This window comes from Buceros rhinoceros, unplaced genomic scaffold (genome assembly GCF_000710305.1).
Source record: "Buceros rhinoceros silvestris isolate BGI_N320 unplaced genomic scaffold, ASM71030v1 scaffold2657, whole genome shotgun sequence".
NCBI classification, from domain to species: domain Eukaryota; kingdom Metazoa; phylum Chordata; class Aves; order Bucerotiformes; family Bucerotidae; genus Buceros; species Buceros rhinoceros.
In genome coordinates, this window is record NW_010420271.1 from 90,493 (window position 1) to 114,763 (window position 24,271).

General features: G+C 40.0%; 1 protein-coding gene across 2 annotated transcripts in view; it reads left to right on the plus strand.

Moving 5' to 3' along the window:
- LOC104496152 (chromosome unknown open reading frame, human C2orf43) overlaps positions 1–22,860 on the plus strand; it is a 99,298-nt gene extending 76,438 nt beyond the window's left edge. For both annotated transcript variants that reach the window (XM_010139232.1, XM_010139233.1), the window contains 3 exons: positions 4,032–4,050; positions 9,099–9,193; positions 22,669–22,860. In XM_010139232.1, the coding sequence (XP_010137534.1) occupies positions 4,032–4,050; positions 9,099–9,193; positions 22,669–22,860 (306 nt within the window). The remainder of the gene's footprint in view (positions 1–4,031; positions 4,051–9,098; positions 9,194–22,668) is intronic.
- The last annotated feature ends 1,411 nt before the right edge of the window (positions 22,861–24,271 follow it).

Consider the following 24,271-nt stretch of genomic DNA (forward strand, 5'->3'; position numbering starts at 1 on the left):
GGCATCTCTTTCTATTCTTTTTGTCACAGTAAATTCATCTCCTTAGCGCAGCCAAGAATACAGTATTGTTTTTACATAATTATGATACCAGCTACAGAGCAAAACCACACAGAACAAGATCTACTCATGGCACCATGACCCAGAGATGATTTTAAAATTAATCAAGGGCATGTATATCTCTCAAAGTTTGTCAAGGTTAGGTTGGAAATGCTAACCCTGTTTTTTATTTTACAGATATGGGTACCGTGTGTAAGTCCTTTTTTTTATGATTTCTTTCCATACAGACATAGTTCCAACTCATCTTGAATTTCCACAGACAACATCATGTGACCCCTCAGTTTCTAGTGTGACTTTATAATTAATCTAGCCCTAATCTAACCTGTTTCCAATAAGCAAGCAAATGATCTTTGGATATTCAAAAATCAACCAAGACTTTCAAAGACTTAAGGAAAAACACATATTTCAGTGCAAGTACAGGAAACCTCTGTATTGCTTCAAGGATCAAGTATAAGGAGAAAGTTTATCTGTCCCAAGATAGAATCATGTTTCTTCTCTGAAATTAGTATAGTTTTCCAAGTTGCAGCATAGAACTGTTGATACCCATAGAGTCAACTGACAATATATTGGCTTAGGATATAGCTCTAAAATCTTTAGAAAGTAATAATAACACTGCTAGACATGTGTTCCTTCAAAACCGGGAAATCTACTTCGTATGTTATTTGCTTTACTTCATTATGGATGTGTCAATGTGTTTAAAGTTCTGCTCAGTAGATACAGGTATTAATCTAACAACTGGTTAATTGAATTGGTGGTTAAATAACCCTAGGCACTGAAAAGCTTGATTGATTTCAGTCATTATTGTTTGTGAAAACTAATAATTTAGCTCAAGGATATTAAGTCCTTGCTGTGACACTTTTGGTTAAAATGCTACCAGTGATATAAAGCACTCTTTTCTTTTCTGGACCCTTGATTTGAGCCCAATCAGAGTTCTTCTATCACAAAACCACCACAAGTAAATCAAACACATTTTGGCACAGTTTGTCGTCTCTGCTTACCAAATGTATGAAACTAAACTGACACTGATCCTTAATTACCTTTAATCCATGGCGAGGGAAAGGTCATTGGAAGGATCATGGGGAGAAGCTAAGTTGGCAGTTAATTTCATAAGCCTGACCTGGGAATAAATGAAGGGCTTCTATTTTCAGGGTAATCTGTGTACATAAAAGATCTGCATTGAAAAGTTAGGATATGTAAGAAAGTATTTATGTATTGAAAGCGTGATAAACATGGTATTTGTCTGTGAAAACTTTGAGTTCAGTTTTAAGCTCTGAGGCCTTATTGTTTATGAAAGCTGTATGATTAACAATAGAGAGTTTCATTATTTAACTCTGGTGACCTGGTTATGAATTACAAGGGGTGTCACCAACTTAAGATGGAATAGAATGCTTTGGGGTTCTACAGCTGTCGCCAGGTACGTTGGCCAGTTCTTTAGGTTTGCAACCACATTTTCTTTTCTTTTTTTCTTTTTTTTTACTGAGAAATGCTTTTTCTTTCTTAGTTGCCATGTGAAAAACCCACATGAAGAAATATTTACAGAGGCCGTGATATTGCAGAGATTCATGTTATATGCTTCACTTTCGGTGCTTTGGATTATCCCACTGACCCTGGCCAACTCATAATGATTCAGTCCAGCACATGCATAAATACAGATTTGAAGGAATGGCATGAGACCACAAAAATCAAGAAGAAAAAAAAAACCACTGAAATTGGCTTTAGATTGTTAAATCAGATAAACAAATTGAATAAGCAAAAATATGTTGGCAGGAAAAGCTAAAGATCTTCTATATGTTCATTTCCTAGAAATCCTAGGCTGATTCAACACTAAATCTTTAGGAGCCTGTACTGGGCTTTTGCCATGCAGGCAAAAGATGAGAAAAGAATAAACCTTGTACCTTCCTTTCTTCCAAAGTCTTTTCATGAAAGGACTGCAGTTTGTGTATCCTCAGTGGATGGAGATGACAAATGTCTGTGAGCCAGCACTGAGATTCAACTCCAGCCTTGATACTGCAAACCGTCCATGCCAAGTAGAGTGCTCTCAAGTCATTGTGTGGGTCTCTGACAGTTCCGAAGCACTCACATTCACATCTATGAGAACTACCTTCTCATTGGGGGTCTGAATACCTCAAGTTACCAAAGGAGCCGATGTATGTTCATCTTGTTTACACATCTCATCATAGCTGTGCTGTGGTGGGCACCTTCAGATGCTGAATGTTTTCGTGATTTATGGCAGGCTAAGTTCCTCCTTCAGCAAACAGGTAGAACTGGCTTTATTTCAGCAGAAAACTCTATTAACTCTACAACTTTTCATCAAGCTCATGCAAACACTGCATACAACTCCATTTTATGACAAGATCAACGTCTTTCAGTTGAACCAAATAGCTGTTAGGGATTGATGGAAGACTTACCTAGTTTAAAATACAGGACAGTTCTGATCCTTCAAACATTTAACATTAGCACTTAAAGCATTTCCTGTTACAAGCAAAGAGGCAGCAGATCACATACACACGTACGTGTGTGCGGTAGCCTGTCCTCCAAGCCTTTTGTGTAGGCTTCACTAAGCCAGTTTAGAGAAAGATTTGAATTTCAACAGAACAGTTTTCTCACAGAGCTGCATCTTGACTTTGGGTATTTACACTCTAGCCCTTAGCTCTGTATCTGATGATTTCATCTGACAGCTTTGAAGACTTTTTGTTATTTGCTCACTGTAAAATGCAGTGGCCAAGGTAGTAATGGGCAATTCTAAGGGACATGTTAAATTTGGCACTGTAAAATTCATTATGGCTGAAGAAATATATTTTTCAAGAACTAATTAGTAATCATTATGTTTACACAATACAATTCACTTCAGGTATTTTTAAGACAGTCTATGAAAACCACCTCATTGTCGTAGCAGCCTGAAGCATGTTTTTAAAATGAGGAAAGTGAGACATACAGATTCTGTAATTTGCACAGGGTCTCAGAGGACTTCAGTGATAGTCCACAAAAATTCCAGGCCTGCTGACCTTTCGTCCCACATTCAGTCTTGTCTTTCACATGTAATGATTTTTCGGAATACTAACTTCAATCTTGCTTTGCCTTTACTAAATCCCAGATATTTCTCTCTTTAACAAGTAGTGAGATGTCGTGGTGAATGCCAAGTGGGTTGAAGCTACAAAGTCACCATAACTTCAGCATGAACACCAAGGTCACAGTTCTGACCCAGCTTCCTCACAGCCCATGACTGCATTTTGATCCAGGGTCCTGCAGACTCCTGGTTGTGCTTCAGTTTGTGCGGTGACTCATTCTGCACATCTGGGTAAGACAGCTTTGTCACTCAGGAAATGCAGCACGTGGGCTCTAGGTTGCATTTTATATTGTACTTGAAATCGTGATGATCAAAACCAATAAACGCTTTTCCAGAACTCTTGGTAATGATTCTATGAATCTTTAGAGATTTTCCATTAAAGCAGGCATTGGAAGTCTTTCCAGAGGCTGTAACAGCAGGTAACAAGCACTGAGCGAGACAACCATCCTCTGCATAGCCCAGTAAAAGATTTGAGTGGCCGTTTGTTTTGTGTGTCTCAGCTTCTGGTTGTGCCCAGTTCACAAACCGATTTTCGCAACTGCTGAAATGCTCCGAGTAACAGTCCCTGGGAGGCTTTAGAAATGGGATGGCTTTCTCATTACACACAAAAAGTGAGCAAATTCTTCTGAGTTACTTTGAAAAAGCATCTCAGTGTTCATGAAATAAAGAAACAGAATAGAAACAGCCTTTTTTGTGAAAGAAGAGAACTAAATTTTCAAAAAAGTGCCCAGGTTAGCAGAATATAGCATTAGGAAATGGCAGAGAGATTTCTCCCTGGACTTGTGACTTAGCTTTTGAGAAAAACAGCTTTTCTGAAGAAGCCCATTATGACATTTACACAGCAGCAAGAGAGAAGGTTACTATTCCTGCTCTGTAATGGTATCTCTTTCAATATAGTTTTTTATAGCCATTGAACATCTTACAGCATAACGTGGATTAGAGGGAAGCCGTAGATTTAGGATGTTTAATAAAGATTTTTAGCCTGTCTCCCATTGTCTTCATATGACAAAGTTTGGGAAATACGACATATCTGAAAAAACTGCTAGACAGATCTGTGACTTTGGAAAATAGGATTCAGGAGAATTTTTTAAACTGGAAGGATGTAGCTAGTAGGGTTTTGTAACAGTCTCCTCTTCATTCCTTTACTATTCAGTAGCTGTGGAGACAGACAGGATCAAAACAACCTTCGCAAGCTAAGAGAAGTGGTTAGGGAACAGGGAGAGGAGAATGCTGTCATTCCTTAAGAAGCCAAGTTGTTCTGTACCTAAATTAAGTACAAGGATTATAAGTTACTGGTGTTTAGTTATATTGCAGCTGAGGACAATAATATTAAATGTGAGTGCAGCAAATACCTGTGCTTATCAGTTTCCTGTGGCAGTAAGGTCTGTAGTTAATTGCATATGACATGAAAAAAGGACTTCCTTTTATTGTTTTGCATCTTAATGTGTTGTGTTATGCTGTAAGAGAGGAAAAATATAACGGTATTTCTTCGACTTTTTCATCACCATTCGCAGTTTTGCAGTGTCCCACAGAGGGTGTGGCTGGCGGCATATGCAGTTCTTCACTATGATTACGTTGTGTGATTTCTGTAATGGTTCTGCAGAATTCTGTGTCATCATCCTCCTACTATTTAGGAAACTTATGATTTCCTAAACTTACGGTTGTAATGATTGTAATGAACTTATGATTGTAATTTTGAGTAAATGTGCGCAGTGAACACCAGTCATATTAGGGGTCTGTTGTTTCTGATTCCATTCTTTGCACTAATTTAGAAGCTTGCAAGGGAGAATAATATTTGGGGGCGGTTACTGCAGGTATGTTGCTTACCATTTCTTCTGTTTGAATTTCATTTGTTAGTGTGTTGAAGTTTTCTCTGTACTCTTTACATCTCTTTCACATTTCTCACTGCCTGGTTCTCACAAACTGACTAGTATTGTGTCCTGTGCAAGTGCTATCAATAAACTACTTATTTATTAAGCAGATCATTAAGAAATAACTTGCCCATTATTTTAATATGAAGCTGGACTAGAATCATAGGATTCATCCCACCTCAGTTTAGGGACTTAAATCAAGTTAAGGTCTAAAGGCCTTATCACTGAAAAAAAGAGTCATCTTGAGAGGTTAGTTAACCCACTCCAGAAATTATCAAATCACCAGGTGTGTTCAACTATTATTTATAGATTTTAGTAGTAATCACTACTTTTTTGGTTTTGTGATGAATCTAGACCTTATTCTTTGCTGTGATGAAAACCAACTAATCTAATTTTATCCTCATATTTTTCTTTGCTTCCAGACTGTTTCTTAACACATTGCAACCTTTCATTTTACAGCTGTTTAATTTCAACCAAAGTTTATTGTGTGAAATGTAACAGTGAAGACCGGTAATTGTTGTCATATGGTTGTGTTTGTTAAAATGTTCAAGAAATTATAGATCAGTAAAATGCTATTTTCTTTTGTAAAATCAGTAGCGATTAGACAGGATTTTCTACTCTCCAAGCCACAGGACAGGGGGTTCTTACATAGCAGGGTTGTTACCAGCTCAGCAATTCTGTATTTAAGGTACCTTCTAGCCCTGATATAGTCTGTATTCTTTACTGTTGGTACTTCTTGATACCTCACTACCCAAAGAGAAATTGTTATTGCCAGAAGAAGAGTATAGAGAACAGAAACCTCCAGAATATATTGAACAGGAAAGTCGGAAAGTGGAAAGTCATTTAGCTTCCAAACAGTGTAATTATCTTCTTTAGCTACTCCCTTAGCCTGTACAAATTCTGTGGTAGGCCTCTTGTTTCTGATATACCTAAGGAATATTTTGTTGTTTATTTTTAAATCTTTTTATGTTTGTTCTTGGAAACCTACTTTTGCTCTTTGCAATTTCCTCTTACTTAACGCCTGCTGAAGTTTAAGTTCCTGTTTATTGGCTTCCCTAGGATCATGTTTCCAAAATTTGAAGGATTTCTGTTTGGTCGAAATAGACTCTTGAACCTTGCCACTCATCCGGTTTAGCTTAATCCTGCCTTCCTGGTTCCCTCTCTTGCGCAGTGCACAAGCCTTCAGGGACGGTTCCTTTTAAAGTACTGTTATTACTGCCTTTGCTGTCTTGGAGTTTTACTTTTAAGATCTTCATGACTAGTCTAAGTTTACTAAGCGTGCATTCCACTTTTCTTTTTTGTACTGAAAAAAACTCATGAGCAACTCAGAAATATTAACAGAATCCACAAAAAACAAGAGGTAGGATAGCGAAATCAGTAAGATAGGAGAAAGGGAGCAAGGGCTACTTGTTGGTCCCACTTTTACTGTTTGACTGAACTGGAGGTGGAGAGCTGCCTGCCGAATCCCAGTCATGTTGAAGGAACCAATATGTATCTGGTTCCGCACTGATGGCCACTAGTATTTTCATCCCTGCCTACCATCCATTGCTGATGCGGCAAGGCAATGGCAAAAGTTCTGACTGCAGGTAGGCTATCCACCATGTTCTCCTACTAAAAAGAACCTTGTTCTGGACTGGAAAATGAAGGTCTGGCATACTAAAATCCTCATGTAACAGGTTGGGTACAAGGGCTGTTGCCACAGACACCCTGCCAAATCCAGGCTCTTGCACTTACAGCTTTGTGATATCTCGTAAGCCACATCCATCACCTGAAGGACCGGCACCTAGGGTAGCAAAGACTGCTCTCCATGTTCTGCTTTTCCTTATGACACAAAGCAGTGCTTTTGACAGATACTTTCATTTATAGGTAGGAGTTTAGACCATTAAATTTGTCACATTAGTAACAGGAACCAATCTGGAATTAATTAAATGCCTATGAAATTCCTCATTGGCTTTCATACCTCTCATTTAAAGTTTTCCTAGGTGATTTTTGAAGGTCCGTTCTAAGATGAGTGTCCTTCTAAAAAGAAAGCTGTATAACACATCAGTGTTTGGAACTGAATTGTGAAAAAGAAGACCGATGTCAGTCCGGGTGTGAACCTAACAGTGCTAAAGATGGACAGACTTGCCAGCTGCACCACAGGAATAGATGAGAGGCTCACTAGACACAAAACTGCACAGAGGCCTCTCTTCCCAGTAGAACAGGGTGGGAGCAGCAAATACGCTGGATTGTCTATATGATGTCACATCTGCAACCCTTTCATCTTGTCTAGGAAAGGAAGAACTTGCACTCAGCATTTGAGTGTGTTCAACATATAATTGAAGAAGACAGCTCTGCAGGCATATAACTGAACTGTATCTTTGGCTGGCTCAGAAGTACATACTGCTTTCTAGGATTTTTTTTTTTCGCTTGAAATCCCTTGCTTTGTCTTTTAACATTTGATCTCTGGAGCCATCACTCATCTCTCCAGTGGTGTACTGTTTCCTTAGAGCACTGCTGGAATTCAGCCAACTTCATGTTTTGGTCACCACCAAAGACCTGTGTGATTGCCATTTCCTCCCTATCACACATCGTGAAAGTGTGTAACACCCGGCTCAGCGCAGTATCAGACCCAACACTGTCATTAACTATTTGTGCACAAAATTTCATTTGTTAAGATTTTTTTTAGATTGTCAGTCTTTCCATTTTCTCCTGTTCTTAAGGAAAGGATTTAGTATTTCAGAATATTTTCAGTGATTCTAGTACCTGGAAACTGAAATGCTTTGAAGTAATTTGGCCATTTAGTTTCATAGCCTGGTGATAAAGGGAAAGAATATTGCCCTTCATTCCCACGTATAAGTCATGAATGTCTCTGTGATCTAACAAGCAGAGAGGCTTGGAATGGTCAGGACAGGAGAGGCTTGGCCACCTTAATAGCACAGTAAGCTGACGGGGAAGGAAGGAGGGGGTGAAAGAAGGGCTAATTCTTCGGTTAGTGATATCCTCACACTTCTTCAGTGCAGCAGTGATGGATGTCAAAATGGATAGCCCCTGTTAAAACTGGGTAAGTCTGAACACCCTTTGGAGGACCTCTCACTTTCTGCAGACATAGTACAACATTGATGGCCCTGTAGCACCTCTTGATTCTGCAGCTGAATACATGAGGTTTGTTCTAGCTGCAAAACTCAGTCTGAGAGGTATGTGCTTGTTCAAAGCCACGGTTTGGACTGTGCACTGAAATGTCTTGCCAAGCTTCTGTAGGTTCTGTTGTAACAGAAGCCAGTCTAGGTGGACACAGTGTGATCCTTCTGTGTAAAAATGCTTGAAGTTATGAATATTTAGGCATCCAGGCAAACTGACTCACATCTCAGAAGTACTTAGTTCCCACTGCTGTCTAACTACATGGGACCCGCCCCAACTCAACACCACATAAAATTACACTGCTTCTAATTAGGAGTCCAAACATTAGACTCAGTCATTTGTATCTCTGAGTCAGTATCTTTCAGACCAACTCACAATAAATTGCACTAGGCCATTTTTAATACTTTACATTCCAGAAAAGTAAGACGTAGACTTTTGGTGTCCAGACCAGTCCTGTCCAGGTAAGTACCATCAATATTATGCAAGACTGCAGTTTTCAATTACACTTCTATTTGCCATTATTTTTATTATTTATTATGTTGACTGTTTGAATGACTTGCATATTGAAGGTCAATAATTTAATAATCTGTTGATTAATAATGCCTTTTAATGTATGATTTGTATGTAAAAACCCACTCTTGCAAACACTTCTTGGGTGATGTATCATGCTTACCTTTACTTTTCTAGAAGTGTGTAGTGAAAGCTAGTCATCAAAGTTCCTTCTCTGGTCAGGAGAGGGAGAGTCATCACCATGAGCTGATTCAAAAGTCTCTAAGACAGATGGAATTATGTTCCAAATTTCCCTTTCCAGTGATTACGAAATTAATTAATGGGAGGGTGAAATAAATTCTGCTGTTTCTGTCAGTAGGATTCTTTTCAGTAGGATAGTCACGATGATGACTGCTCTAGTTGCCTTTTTGCAGGGTTGGGCCCATATTGTTTTCTCTAAAAGATTTGCTACGTACTCACGGAATTGCTTGTTTCTTTTTCTGCAGCCAACATCTTGTATATGGCAAGCCAAGAAATGATGAAGGTTGTGGAGAGAGACAGTACAACCATAAAGCAAAATTTAAAGAAGGTAACAATGTAATCTTCAGAGCTTTTATGAGGAAATGTTACATCCAGTTATATCTGTGCTAAACCAGAATTTCAGCAGGCTTGGTTCTGCTAGTGTCATTCTGTTGACTTTGGAGAAGCTATTAAAGGGGTCACTGATCCTTAAAATGTCATTGATCCATACTTCTGTAGATGTAGCATTCACCACTATCAGATGTGGTATCCCATCTGCTATGTTTTTCTTGGTGAAGGAGAACCATTCTATGTTCTGGCTAAGCCTGAGATGATGTACCCAGTGAGGCCTGGGTCCTAATCAGACAGGCAGATAGCTGGCTAGGACATGAGTGCAGTCTGATTGACCAAATCCTCTGATTTTGCTGCTAGACAGGTCAAGCAGAACATGTACCATCTGCATTGCGTGGCTGGCACAGACCAGGAACTGTCCCTAATTGGAATTTCATTGTGGTCACCCTGCTTTGGATGGCCGTGGTCAAACAGTTCCAGATGGCTTATGAGCCAGAAAACTCACATTTAATAAACTACTAGTGGTGTAGCCTCTGTGTGAGTAGATAGTCAGTATAACATATTATTCTACTGTGTCCCCTTTCTTCCCTCCATACTTTTATATCATCCCTATCTTTTCGCTGGAAGAATAATTCCAGCACTTTGTACTGGCAGAGATTTTCCTTGGAGAATGGAATTTTCTAGGACAGAAGTCCTAGAGCTCTGTCTGTCTTATTTTGTGCCTTGTAAATCAACACGGTATGAAGTTCACTTTACAAACCTGTCTGTCTTATTTTGGCTGAAAAATTATTTATTTTTTACTTATCCCATTTGCCTTCTCTGCGCTCTGAAAGGTATGTTCAGATGTCTCAGTTCTAGTTTTTTTAAAGGAGTTGAAATGGCACGTGTGAAGAAAGAACACTGCGCTAGGCAAGCCTAGTTTTTCATGTTTTTGTTGCAGAGCACTCAAAGTTCTTCTGCATTTTGGGGAGAATCTCAGTGAAGAAACTGAAGGGCTGATCTTGCAGACTGCAAATACTCTGTTTTGTCTTAAACACATCTTTCCATGGATTGATCCAAAGCCCAAAGAATTTGAGGAAAAGAGTTAATTTTGCTGACTGAATCACCTCTCTGAGTGTCAGGGAGCTGCAGAGTTTGTTTGCTCGTTCCCTGAGGGAAAGGGAGCCAGGAGCTGAGGGTGACCCCAGCACAGACAGTGCCCTCACCAAGAGGTGACATACAGTCCCACGGCACCCAGGCAAGGTAAGGTAACAGGCTCCACTGACCATCCCAAACAAGGCAAAGCAGTGGACCAGGTCCAGTGTCCCTCTAGAGAATCCAGGAGTAAAAGGAGGGAGCACCAGACACAGGAATAGAGACAAGGCTACAACATGGGTCCAAAGTCCATTCAGGAGGCATGGCCAAAACATGATAGAAGGCAAGCTGCAAGGTAGGATCCATCCAGACAACAAGCTGACAGCATTCACAATGTAGGTCCCATGTCAATCTAGGACGCAGGGCCAGAGCTGGAGTCACATACTCCTACAATGTAGCTTGAGAGGCAGAGACTAAAGGCGAAGGACAGAGATGGAGACTCTGCACCCACAGGCAGGGAGCATGGGTCGAGGTCCCAGGAAAGGCTGGTAAAGCCTATTAGTGCCCTGAAACTGAGGGTAAGACTGCAGGTTACCACATTAGGGTACAGAAGTGAAGAGTTTGTAGAAGTGGGACTTCAGATGCTTTTGGAAATTTTAATCAGAAGCGCACATGCTTGAAGTTAAGCATTAAAGCTTTGTTGGATCTTGTTTCACAGTAGAAGTGACAATCAGCTGCATCTCCAGTGACTTCAGGTGGTCTACTCAGATGCTTCACGTTCCAAAAATACTTACTTCTTGTACTGAATGAAGGCCCATAGCCAACAGTAAGAGTTTGCAGGTGTCCTAGTCTGCTTCATCTGTGCTTTTGTTGACTCTGTCAATCTAAGCATGGCCTTGGCAGGCAGGAGCTTTTTTAAACCTGTGTAACTTTCTTTTATTGATTCTTCTATGTCCTCATTCCTTTGAAGTGGCAAACATACTCAAGAAAACAAAAAGCTGAAGCAAGCCTATAAGCAGTTGGCAAACTGAAGAAAAAGCAGGTCTAAAAATGAAGCTAAATGCTTCTCTTTTTTCATCTTCTAGTAATTTTTGGGAATGTAAGAATCAAGGAAAAAATTTTGAGTTGGCATTAGGTTAAATTTGAAGTCTATTGACAATAAAAATGGGCTTAACTTATAAAGGTTGGAAGTTTATAAAAATAGGAATTATAGGCCAAGTTGCTATAGAACTGGCAAGCTATAACTACAAAAAATTTATACAGTTTCGTAGTCACTGTGATCATATACTAAAAGCCAATCTTAACACCTGACTTTGCCAGCTGCTGTGGAATCGAAAAGTTATTTCTGGATCTTATTTGCATTCTGTGATCTGAAGAAGAAAAAAGAAGAGACACTAAATTATTCCAATCTTTCCATGCCCAGATTTAACTATAATTATTACTAGTTAGAGACCAGGAGAAACTTCAGCTCCGGACCCCAGATTCTTAGTGTAACAATGCTAATTGCTCAGATTTATGTTGAAAGAATGGGAGCGGGAATATTGTTTGGATAATTAAGTGTGGTATTTCACTTATAATCTCCTAAAGACTGAAGTCGTGTACATTAAATAGTGGAACTGTATAAGGAGGAATGAGACCTGTCTCCTAACAAAGAAATATGTGATAGAGCATTTAAAATATCGGTTCTGAAGCATCTGGATCAAGCAGTACATGAACGTAGGCTTCTTACTGCAGTGACACGGGGAGTTGTGTTAAATCAAAAAACCCAAACAGACAAGGTAGGGAATACTGGTAGAAGATTTGCTCAGCTTTGATGGTTAAGTATCATCAGCTGAGCTATGTTCTTTCACTGTAATAACACCAACTCCCTTTCCTCACAGAAACTGGAGGCAAAGACACTCCTGCACTTGAAGAAGTTTATTGTAATTCTTGCACAGAGGAAATGGGTGTAATTTTGTATTCTTAAAAGGTGGGTCAGTATTGAGCATCACAGAGCTTTTACAAAATAGAATAAAAATTAAAAAAAGAAAGGGAAAATGGTTGTCTTAGGCATTCACTACCATGCCTGTGACAGACAATGATCTTTCCATATAGACGCTCTCTACAGCACTTAACTTTTTAAGTCTGCATTGTGCTACATTCATCACTTTATTTTAAAACAGCCTTATTGACTCTTTTTCTCTAAGTAAGCTTATAAACCTGTTGTAATCAAGAAGATATTGCATTAAAGGATAAAATTAGGGTGGTTACAGAGGAAATATTGTTTAAAAAAATCACCCCTTATGTTTTATTTTTATTGCGATATATTTTGTAGATTACTCCATGTGTAATACACAATAGCCCTATTTTTAAGCGTAGAATCTACTTCGAAGCTCATCTAAATCAGTGGAAGAGCTCCCACAGACTTCAGGAAGCCTTGAATCAGTTTGGCAGTGAACTTCCCATAGTTGTTTATCATTTCTTAAGACCGTAAGTCATTTGCTCCAACTACTGAAAATCCTGATTCTTGTGGTTAGCATATTAAACCATGGAAGTTGTATATGCTCCTTGAGTTTAGTTTTGCCAGTGGTTTGGTGTAGCAGATGTATTGATTCTGTAAGGAAAAAGACAGGAAACATCTGAAGTTTCTCTGAAGAGACGCGAGGATGAAAAAAAATCTGTTGTCTGAGAAGACTAATTTTTAATCAGATGGGAAAAAGTATAGATTTATGGACACGTGAACCTTTTTTTTACTGGGATTGAGGTAGTCTCTATAGTGGCTGGCTTGTAACCACCCATTTATAGATGGTTAAGTGGAGAAGAAATTCATTTTTGCTTATTCCAATTATTAGAATTTAAAGTAAAGACAAGTTTATATCACACCAATAATACTATAGAAATGTGTTCTTGAACAATATCAACTAAACAATGATACACAGAAACTTAGAATTAAAATTGCAAAAATCAAGTAGTTCCTTTCCACAGGAAAGTGCTAGGTTTTTCTTCGGAAAACTTGTTTTGCTAGAGAAAATTTTTAAAACCGAGCAACCAAGAACGATTTTGACCCCCGAAGCAGCTGTTTTGATGCTGCCCAGTGTTTTTATTTGAATCTCTGTAGGCATCCCTAGGGGTTTAATAATTATTCCCAGTGAGAGGAGCATGATCTGAAGATAAGTGGTTAAAAGAATACTACAAATACTCTGCCTGCCCACAGCTTGAGTGAGTTGCTTGCCTACCTTCCAAACACTCCATCTGAATAGGTGTAAAGTGCTCTCTTGAGCCAAGAACACATCTTTTTTGGCTGTTGTCACATCCTTTTTGGCTCACACTCCGTGGAGGTGCAGAGTTGAAGTTAGGGAAGTTGCAGATGTGCTTGGGGATTTGGATGCCTGGGTCATTTAACCAAAAGAACAACCTTCTCTTTGAAGTGCCCAGAATGCCTCATTGGGATCAGCAGTTTCCCTCCTCAGTCAAAAAGGATCCCAGTGATCATTCAAAAAATTCAATGTACTACAATATACTTATCTGTGATACTTCACTCTGTCACGGAGCTCCTGTTACCATCGTTCAAGCAATAATTTCCAGGATTTGGAGGATGGACGTAAGGTGTGTGCTACACACAACGAGCAAAGACAGCCTTCTGAAGAATACTTTAAAAGTTACTGTCCAGCCCTTACTACCCCTTAATTGCTTACCTTCCCCCCTCTGCCACGGAGCTCATTCCACAGCAGTGACCACCATTGCCATTTACAGCCAGATGCTGATGCAGGAGAGATCTGACTGGTTCACTTTAGATAAAGTCCCGCTGAATATAAATAGGGTCAGGCTGATATTCAGAGGGAAATACTGTTTGCAGTAAATATGACTGGAAGACTCTGGCCCAGTAATAGTATTGCTTAAATAGTGGTTTCAGGTCTGTTTGTTTTTATTTTGGAATTTATACAGACTTGACTTCTGAAATATTCATGTTCCTGACACATCTAAATATATACCCTCAAAAATGCTTTTAAGTCTTTAAAAGTAACATGGATAGTATAAATAAGTTGATCTCCCTGGTTTGTTGTTAAATCCTGTGCATCCTTTTTAAAAGTGTGTTTTTACTTCGCATTGAATTTGACCCTTCATTATCTGTGAGAAGTGGAAATAGAAACGACCTTGCTTGATCCCTTGGATCTACAGGCGGAGCAGCCGTTAGCATTGCTAACAAACTGCACCAAAGTTAAAGAGAAGCTCTTTCCCCTTCCTTGGTTTACCATATTTCCAGTTAACACTGACAAAGGCATGAAAACAGGGAGACTGCACCTTGCCCGTTTGGTAGAACACTGCACCTGACACCAGGGAGAGGAGTAACGCATCTGGAATCACGTGCAAAGTAACCACTGTGTCTGGCAGTGTCTCAGGGCTTGCCTTCTAATTTCTGTGAAAGTAAAATGTTTCTCCACTCCTTTTCCAGACAGGAAGGATGGTTTTGTTTATAATTTATGTTGGTTTAACGATACTGGCCATGTCATGTTAAATAAAATCACCACAAATACTTGAAGTACTTGTTACACCTTTACTGAAGGTTAGCATTTAAAAATGGCATTGTGTACCTCAGATTGTCACCTGCCTCTTCTCAAAATGGTGCAGAAGAAAAGTTTGGCTCCATGCTGCCCTTGGAAAGTTGAAAAATCACAGTTCTGGTGAAACAAGCTGAGGAGTAAGTTCCAAAGACCTTGCCATCAAACCAGCTGATCTCAACCATGGCAGAATCACAAGGGCAGAGAGATGGTATCTTGAAGAACTGGATCCTGAAGCATTTAGGGCTTCCTAGGACAATGCTAGCTCTTTAAATTCTTCCCAGAAACTGATTAGTAAAGCCAAGGAACAACTAACACAAGTCAAAAAAAAAAAGAAAAAAAAAGAAAAAACCAAACAAAAAACCACCAACTTGTCCCAAAACAGTCTGTTCTCATGTCGTTTTTACTATTCTTTTGGGAGGATAAAGTGGAGATGCTTTCATAATTCCAGAGAAGCTAAGTAATCTTCTATTAACCTTGATTGAAACTGAATTCAATTCTGGGCTGATGCCTTTTGAACTAGTTTTCAGCCAAGAGCAAATGAAGCTATTCTCTGGTTACTGTTGAGAGGTGTCACCCAGTGAGAAGCTGCTGTCTCAACCAGTGGATGCAGGTGGGAGTAATCCTGGTAAGAAGTGAATGTATTGGAGACAGGGATTTCAGCAAGGACATTGGTACAGTCTTGCTTGCACATGTGCCACTAGTTGATACGCACAGAGACCAGTCCTTCGCTCTCTACCATCAGCTGGTGCCTGCCCGTGTAATAAGATCCTAAAGTTGTTATGACATGCAGCAAATTCTGGAGAGGTAGAGAAAGCTCAATCAATATTTTTAACTTCTTGGATTTGTTTTTCAGTGTTGACCTATGACAGCTGCAGAAGAGGCATAAAAGAAATCTTTCTCTAATTTGTACTTCTGTGAACTGTCATACATGCTAAAACAAGAGCCAATGGAGTCAACTGCAGGAAATCTTTATTATTTTCTTAGAAACTCTTTAAAATGTAAACATCCTGTTGATACGAATCTCAGATTCTTCTGATGTTTACTTAGCAGCTGCCATCATTGTGCAGTGTCTGAGTACACATACCATACTACCGGGTACTAGGCTGACAGAGCCCTGCGCTGGCTTGTGTTTTATTTTACAGAAGCTAAGGCTGAAAAAACTTCTGAGTGATTTAATGGTAAAACAGCTTGTGAGAACAAGGCTGTTATTTTAAAACTATTTGGAACTTTGAAATTGCATAACTGTTTCAAACATGGTATTCAAATGGCTGGCAAAGATAACCCACATCCCCTTTGCTCTGCCCTCATCGTATGTTTTAGTCAGTTTGCAGGACATTGCATCAGGAATCATACAAAGTCTTTGTCATGTCCAGTAGTAGATGCCATTTGCCTTCTGAGTCAGGAATACCCGAAAGTCTCAGCATTCAATATTGCAAAAGAGTAAAAAATAATCCTCTCACCCTCATGGAAGAAACATGAAATTGTGCAAATATGGAAAAGCTTAATCCCAGAAGAAAAATAGAAAGATCCTTCTATTTATTGTTTTGTAAATCTGTTTATTTTTAAGCTAGTCTCATTATTTTGGGGGCTGACTCACCATTTTTGAATGCTTAGGTTGGCAGCAGCTTTCCAGTGCTGGTGCAGTGGTTGTGCTGACTCAGGATGCCTTTACAGTCCGCAGGAAAATATGTGCGTTACAGATCCATGCAAATCCTATAGTGCACATCAGCGTTTCCTGCCATTCGTGAAGATCCCATGTGCCTCCACTCACTCGTGGTTTGTTAATTATGCCTGCCTGCATGCTGCAGTAGCAGAGCTCCTGATAGGAAAATTAAGATGAGAACATTTGGATTCTGGAAACATTTGTTTAAATATGTCTAAAATTAATCTGTCTTAATACATTAGGAAAATAGGTAACATCCCAGCATCTCTACATTTTGTGGCTGTGTGTGGTGTAGGCAAAGAGCACAGACATTCTGTCATCCAAAGGGAGACCTGCAGTGCCACAAATGACAGTCAAGTATCTGTCAGGTTTCAAAGGCCCTGTACCACCATCTGGATCACTGAAAATCTACACCTTAATTGCAATCCTGTTTTTAGATTTTGTTGCATAATCCATTAAGAGGGAAGTATTTTAAAAACCATTCTGAATTCCTTAGGGAGTTTCCAGTTAAGAAACATGCACGTTGAACTTTTAGATTGGCAGGTATAAGCACACAGACACACAGAATGCACACACCAACATCTCCACGTGAAATCCAGACAAAACCTGCAGCATCAAATACAGTTCCCCAAGTCTTCCTGTTGTAAAATTCTTCTTTTGCATATACGACACAAGTGTCTAACCTACCTTGGCTTTATTTTTTTATTTCAGTTCTACAATGTCTACAAATAAGGCTGAGGGGAAAATGCATGGTTCAAAAAAAAATTCTTGGCTTGGAGAAAGAAGCTATTCATTTCAGTGCAGAGGAGGTACGTGCTGAGCTAGTATAGGGGGAACTAGTGAATGAGGGGTAAACAGAGAAGAGGAGGAGGAGGAGACAAGAAGAACCAAAGGCTCCATTATTTTGGCCAAAGGTAGGCTTCTGGTGCTATATGAGGTGGTGGATTTAAGCTACGTACGCAAAACTGGCATATAAGACATGAGCTGTCTGTAGCAGGATATGCTGGCATATCAGTCTTAAGCAGCATGAGATCATAGAATCAATTAGGGTAGAGAAGACCCATAAGATCATCTAGTCCAACTGTTAACCTAACACTACCGGATACTTACGCATCGGCACCTGAATCATGCTGTATGAGATTGCTTGTAGGAATCTACAGGTACTGTAAGCATTAGAGGTGCAGATGACCCCATTAGAGTCGAGAGAAGTCAATTGAAGAAGTCAAGGTTGAATTTGGCCCTTAAACATTGATATCTGGTTTAATTTGGGGCACTGTGGAATATCCCTATCTGGCCTCCAAATGTTTTGCCATAAACTTGTGGGTCTCCTGTAAAATCTGTCATACCTACCAGTCTCATGGAGATGCATCCAATAACTAGAGCATCTCAAATTGCAGTGGATACCTACGCTTAGGCAGTTGAGTCCTTAGTGGAGTCTGAAGTGCAGCTTCACCCACCTTAGAGTAGATACCTGCTGTTTCAGCTGAGTAGCATTCTAAGCACCAATGGCTTTATTGAGTATATTCTTCCTGACTGTGTGGTGGGAATATGGATGCCTGGTACACATGTAAACACCTCAATACAGTTACCTGTATTTGGATGTTTTTGTGCTGAGCTGAACCCAACCCTGACACTAGGAACAACTGATAGTTTGAGATATATTTGAGGAGTAGGGCTGGGAATAGAGGTTCTGGACTGGTAAAGTGGAGAAATGCTGGTGGGGAAAGCAACTGAGGAGACTATTGAGACTTAGAATGGGACAGAGAAAGCAGAAGACTAAAATTTGGACTTGACAGAGCAAGAATGTGGGAATAGAGTAAGAAACAGAAGTTGTGGAAGCTGGCAATTACTTGGTAAGGAGAATTGAGCTGAAACAATGAGCTAAAGGGTGGTAGAGCAGACCTGACACCAAAAGGGACAAGACAGGAGAAGTTGTCCTTGGAAAGACTGGACAAATAACTAGACAGCAAGGACAGTAGTTGGTAAATATTCTGCTCTTTTCTGCTTGGAACAGAACCTAAATTTCCAAAATCTTATTTTTCCTGTTCTCAGCAGGCGGCTTTGGCTGTGTTTGCCTTAAAAACAGGAACAGCACAATAGAAGAGAATCTGTAGAGATAAATAGTAGGTGGTAATGATACGATGTTCCCAATGTAGGCATCTCAGAGGGTTATAACTTTAGTCAACAGTTGTCTGGTCCTGTGGACTGAATGTCCATTAGTGACTGTAGCTCACGAAGTGTGATCCTGCAGACCATCTGTGCCTCAGTTTCAGTTGAAAGGAGTTCATAGACACCGGGACTACTCCACAACGTGAACCAAAGCATGGTAAATCTGGACAAACATGACATTTCCTTCAAACATACACAATAGATCCAAACTAAATCACTGATTTCTGTCCCGGACACTGCCAGTGTGACACGCAGCAGAAGGGTGTCAGGCCATGTTCCTCTGGCCAGAAGCTGACAGTGCTAGTTCTTTCCATTACACCATTCCCTTAAGGGAGAGAGGCCTAATGCTGCAGATCTACAGGTGCTAACAGAGCTGCTAGTACATGTAGGTGCCACATGTAGAGCTGTAGAATCATGGAATGTTTTGGGTTGGAACAGACCTTTAAAGACCGTCTAGTCCAACCCCTTCTGCAGTGAGCAGGGACATCTTCAGCTAGATGAGTTTGCTCAGAGCCCCATAAAATACCTGGGATTTTTTACCTCCTTGAAGTCTAGTAGACTGCATAGACAGGCTCTGCTAAAAGCGGTTGATACTGCGTTACCAAACATTTTGAAGGTAGGAAGCACTAATGTTCATTCAGGTGCCTTTTATGTATGCACTAAGAGGTGGTCTTTCATTAAAACATCACTTTTCCTTTTTCCTCTTTCATTAACCAAAAATGCTGTGTAATGAAAGAGAACAGCAGGATGCAGAACTCCCACCTCATTTGTGGCAGAAGTCAAATGCCTGTTGAAAGAAACGGGGAACTCTATGAAATAAAAATGAATAGCTTCATGGTAAAGGCCCCTAAACTTCCACCCACCATGGGCAGTTTGTGAAGCCTTTAGTGTTTTTCATAGATGGTGACAGTTTGTCCTCACCCTTCTGAGTATCTCATTTAAGACCTTGAAATCTGTTTTATAGACAGACAGGCAGTGTTGCAGAGCAGCCACAAACGCAGTCCGGGAGTGCTCTCCTTCGAGCATAGTCAACACTGTGTAACGCTCCGTACACTGGAAAACCAGCTCTAGGAGTTTCAGACTACCTTACGTACTATCGAATTATTGTATGTAGTTTGACATTAATTTTTGTGCTCTCCATCTGGAAAACGGAGATAAACATGCCCACTAAGGTGTTGCAAAACTAAATTAATAAATGTGAGCATGAAAATCCTGTAGTGGTGCATGCCAGAGGAATGCATGTAAGAGAATAAGTTCTGTCCGTAAACCATGAAATATGTAGTAAATAAATCCTCAGACCACACACCAAATTTAAAATGAAATATGCTATCAAATAGCAGCTCATCAGCTGAATGTCATCCTGTCAGTGCATCGAACAAGTCAAGGATCCTTTGGATCGTGAGTGAAGGATTAAACCGTAACACAAATATACCAGAGGCAAACTAAGAATGCACATAAATCTTTTGGTTTGGCGTTTCCAAATCTGTGAGCTCTCAAGTATACAGCCCTACCTGGAGAACAGCCCATTTCACAGTTCATGCAGACTAAGCCAAGTATTTTGTCTACGTTTGTAAATGTAAATGACTTTTCTTCTTTTTCTAAATGATCATGTGATGAGACGCTACGACCAGCCTATCAAAATAATCTAGTAATTTCAGGGACTACTCCATTAAACTGGAGCTGCTTCATTTCTTTTTTTTCTTAATGCCATTGTCTTTATTTTTTTCATCTATTTTTATATCTGTCTATTTTTTATCTATGTATTTTGTATCTGTCTATGTGTTATGAATCTCTGTATTTTGTATCTATCTACTTTTGAGTCTGGTAGTGGAACCCAGGGCTAAACATCATTCAGTCAGCTGTTTGGCTTTCAAAAGGCCCGAATGCAGCTGGCCATTTTATTTTAGCTTTTTTGGAGAATTTTTGCTAGTGCAACTAGCTAGTGTGTCAAATCCCGTGACTTATGAATTGAAGGCAAGATCAAAAGTAATTTTCTGCTAAAGAAAACGACATACCTTGTTTCCAGCAATTCGTGAGTGACAGAGGAAACCTATAATGTTTGTTAGCATGGGATGGTTTATGTTCTGTGTTTCACCTATACATAGAACTATAACTTGGGTTGGTGTCTATGCAACTGAGATAATACTGTATTTTGGATACAGCCATTAGTCAGGTATGCCCAAGATCTGGGTACGCCTCAACAAGAGAAAAGCAAGTTAGACGAAAGCCTGTAACATTTTGTGAGATACAGTCTGGGCTTTTAGCCCACCTCTGCCCCAGTGCGTGCATTTATTTATATTCCACATGACTACAAAAATGATGGAATTGAAGATTTTTGTGATGAAAGGAAAACTTCTTGTCTCCTAATTTATGTTAGCATTGCTCAGTTATTCACTGAAGTATAGAAATGAAATGTGAAACAAATGAGAACAATAGAGTCGGGCCAAGCTGTGTGTGTGATATGTTGAGCAATCACCATCCTTCTGGTACCTGCATTCAAAAATTTTAGTGTAAAGAGTCCTCGACATTAATCTTGTTCCTGTATAGTTTAAATCCATAGGGTTTACCTTCTCCCAGACAAATACCCTTCAAATACTTTATAGAAATTGAAAAACATAGCTATAGCATCCAAAGCTGAGATGAAAATGGGCAGAAATTATGACTTGGAAAGAGGGACATTCAGTATTTCTGACAGAGAAAAGACACTTCATTGAAGATGATGTTTGCCTAGAATTTATGATTTTCATGTTTGGGTGGGCCCTGTAGCACCTGCTTCATGTATGTCGTTGAACCAGGTTATTAGGGCAAGATCAACACAAAATGGAATTCGGTAGATTTTTTGTTCTGCATTTCTACCTGGACGAAAATTGCTCATTGATCTTCAGGAGGTGCCAGTGCTGTATGCAGGCAGCACTTCTCAAAGATAAGTAAGATGGAGAGCTGGGGTTGTTCAGCCTGGAGGAGAGGAGGCTCTGGGGAGACGGACAGTCTTCTTAGCACAGTCTCTTGCAATAGGACAAAGGGCAGTGTTTTAGACAAAAAGAGGGGAGATTCAGACTAGGTTTAACGAAGAAATTTTTTTACAATGAGGGCAGTGAAACATGGGAACAGGTTGCCCAGAGAGGTGGTAGATTCCCCATCCCTGGAAACATTCCAGGTCAGGTTCTGAGCACCCTGATCTAGTTGAAGATGTCCCTCATCTGAAGATGTCTGCCCACTGCAGAAGGGGTTGGACTAGGTGATCTTTAAAGGTCTCTGCTACCCCAAAGCATGCTATGGTTCTAAGATTCTTATGATTATAAAATTCTCCATGCAAAAAAAAAAAGTTTTTCTTCTGAGAACGACCATATTTGCTGTTATTCTGACATGGCTGAGTGAATCACCTCTAGCTTACATCTAACACCAGGGTTGAGAAAAACAGGTTCTCCTCCACCTAAGGCCCCGACTAGGCAGGTGGTTTGTGATGACACTTAACAGATGCAAATAAGACTGAGCTACTCCAAATTTGTAGTAACCTCCTACTTCCTCTTAGTGTATATCCAGAAGAAAGCCATGGTAGTTCGCTCCTGGGACACAGCATCAAGTTTACACATAATTCTGCTATTTGACTAAACAGCTGGAAAGCTAACACAGAAAACAGCTCATAGCTACGGAAAACACAGCTAGTAGGTGGGGAAAACACAGCAGCTTGCCTGGTTAGGAGTGGACTCCATGGACAGCTAGGTGTTCTGATCTATAATAACAAGACAGCCAGGCTTTCATCAGCAGATCTCTGTTTTCAGAGTTAACCCTGTATTGTGTTCCACAGTTTTATAGATGAGGAAACTGAGTCACAGACCATTTAACCTGCTGCATCACAACTGCAGACTTGGAAACAATGAAAACTACCAGTTTTCTATTCCTCACAGTGTATCTTGGATCAAGAAGCATCACTCATTTCCAAATAATTCAGTGCTCTTTGTTCGGATATTGGTTGCTTCATCGGTACCTTCTCAAATTGATGATTTGATATGCTTTGATTTCTAGCTGATATTTTACTATGGAACTGGAGACAGATGGTGTCCACAGCACTACTACGATGAGATCAAAATGGATTTTCCAGACGGGGACATCCGACTTTGTGAGAAAGGGCTCCGCCATGCCTTTGTGCTAGATGCCAGCAAGGAGATGGCTGCCATGATTACGGACTGGTTACAGGATGATCTGACCAAATTATAAACACAGATTCAGTGATTAACAAGAAAATGATGTAATTATTTCGTGAACGTGTAATTTTTTTGTGAGAGAATCTGTCCTAATTTTTTCTGTTTATTATAGATTATGGCTTGTTTTTTATTGAGATGTTTTAGAGAATGTTAAAGAGATACTGGCTGGTCCAAAGTATAGTTTTATTGATACAGTGGTGATGTACCTTCATCCTGTGTCTTCAGGATTCTGCAGGACTTGGCAAAGGGTGGTATATTTATTGTCTGCTAGCACTCTAGACAGCACTGATTCTAGATGCAGTGGCCACAAGTGTGCCTGAGTTACCGTCACCTCACTCATCTGCTGGAGAACTGTCAGGGATGGGTTTGGGGCAGCCCAGCTGATCTGCTTTAGAAAGAAGTACCAGACTACTCCGTATGCAGAAAAGTCCCTCTGTGGGTGGATCTTGGCAGTGGATCCTGGTGTGCTGTGAAAGACCTGCCACTCTCCACGTGTTTCATCTGTCCGTGTAACCCTGGTGCAAGACAGCCAGAACAGCCCAAGGCACCAGGACAACCCTAATATTGTCTCCTCCAGTTCAGGTGGGCTTCGTGGTCAGTCAGAGGTCAGGCTGAGACCAGAATGAGTACAAGGGAGATATGTAGATGAGGTGTGCAGTTTCTTCAAGTCTCAGAAGGGGGTTAAGGTGCTGCCAGGACTTCACAGGGTATTAAAAATACCAGAAGGTAACTGTGGCTCCTCAGTGAGGGAATACATATGGAGCTCTTGTCTGGAACATGGCCAAATGTTTCATTTTTCAATTGACTGTAGAGAAGGTAAAGGATGCTGGTCAAAAGTGCATTAAAAGTTTAAAATAGGTTGCAGAATCCATGTATAGCTACTTACAGGTGGCCTTGCTCTCCTAATGAAGTCCATGAGAACAATGGTTGCTCAGCAATTTCAAAGAATTAAACCAGTTTTGATGCATGCCTAAACTTCAGTCCTCTAAGGACTGAAGTATGAAATTTTCTGCCAAGCCACAAATTCGGTAAGTTCACCGTGAAAAAATGGCTATTACTCTGCCATGGTTGCACCTATGAAAAAGCATGAAATGCTTCTGTTGAGAACCAGATCCTTGCTATAGCACATTGCTGACAAGAACACTGTTCCTCCTGTTTGTTCATTCCTCTCCTTTACAAATAGCACCAAAAAAAAAAAAAAAAAAAAAAAAAAAAAAAAAAAAAAAAAGAAGAAAAAATCCCCAGCCTACCAGTTGTGATAACAGAAGTTACAGGCAATAGCTAGAAATTAATATCGTGTAAGTAAGGGGAACAGAGCCAAGTGCGATCAGGAAAAGCTTTCAAGCCATGAACCTGTGAAATAGTCTCCCTGTGGAGTTCATTGAGGCAAATAAATGAAAACACGACAAAATATAGTCAGGGCA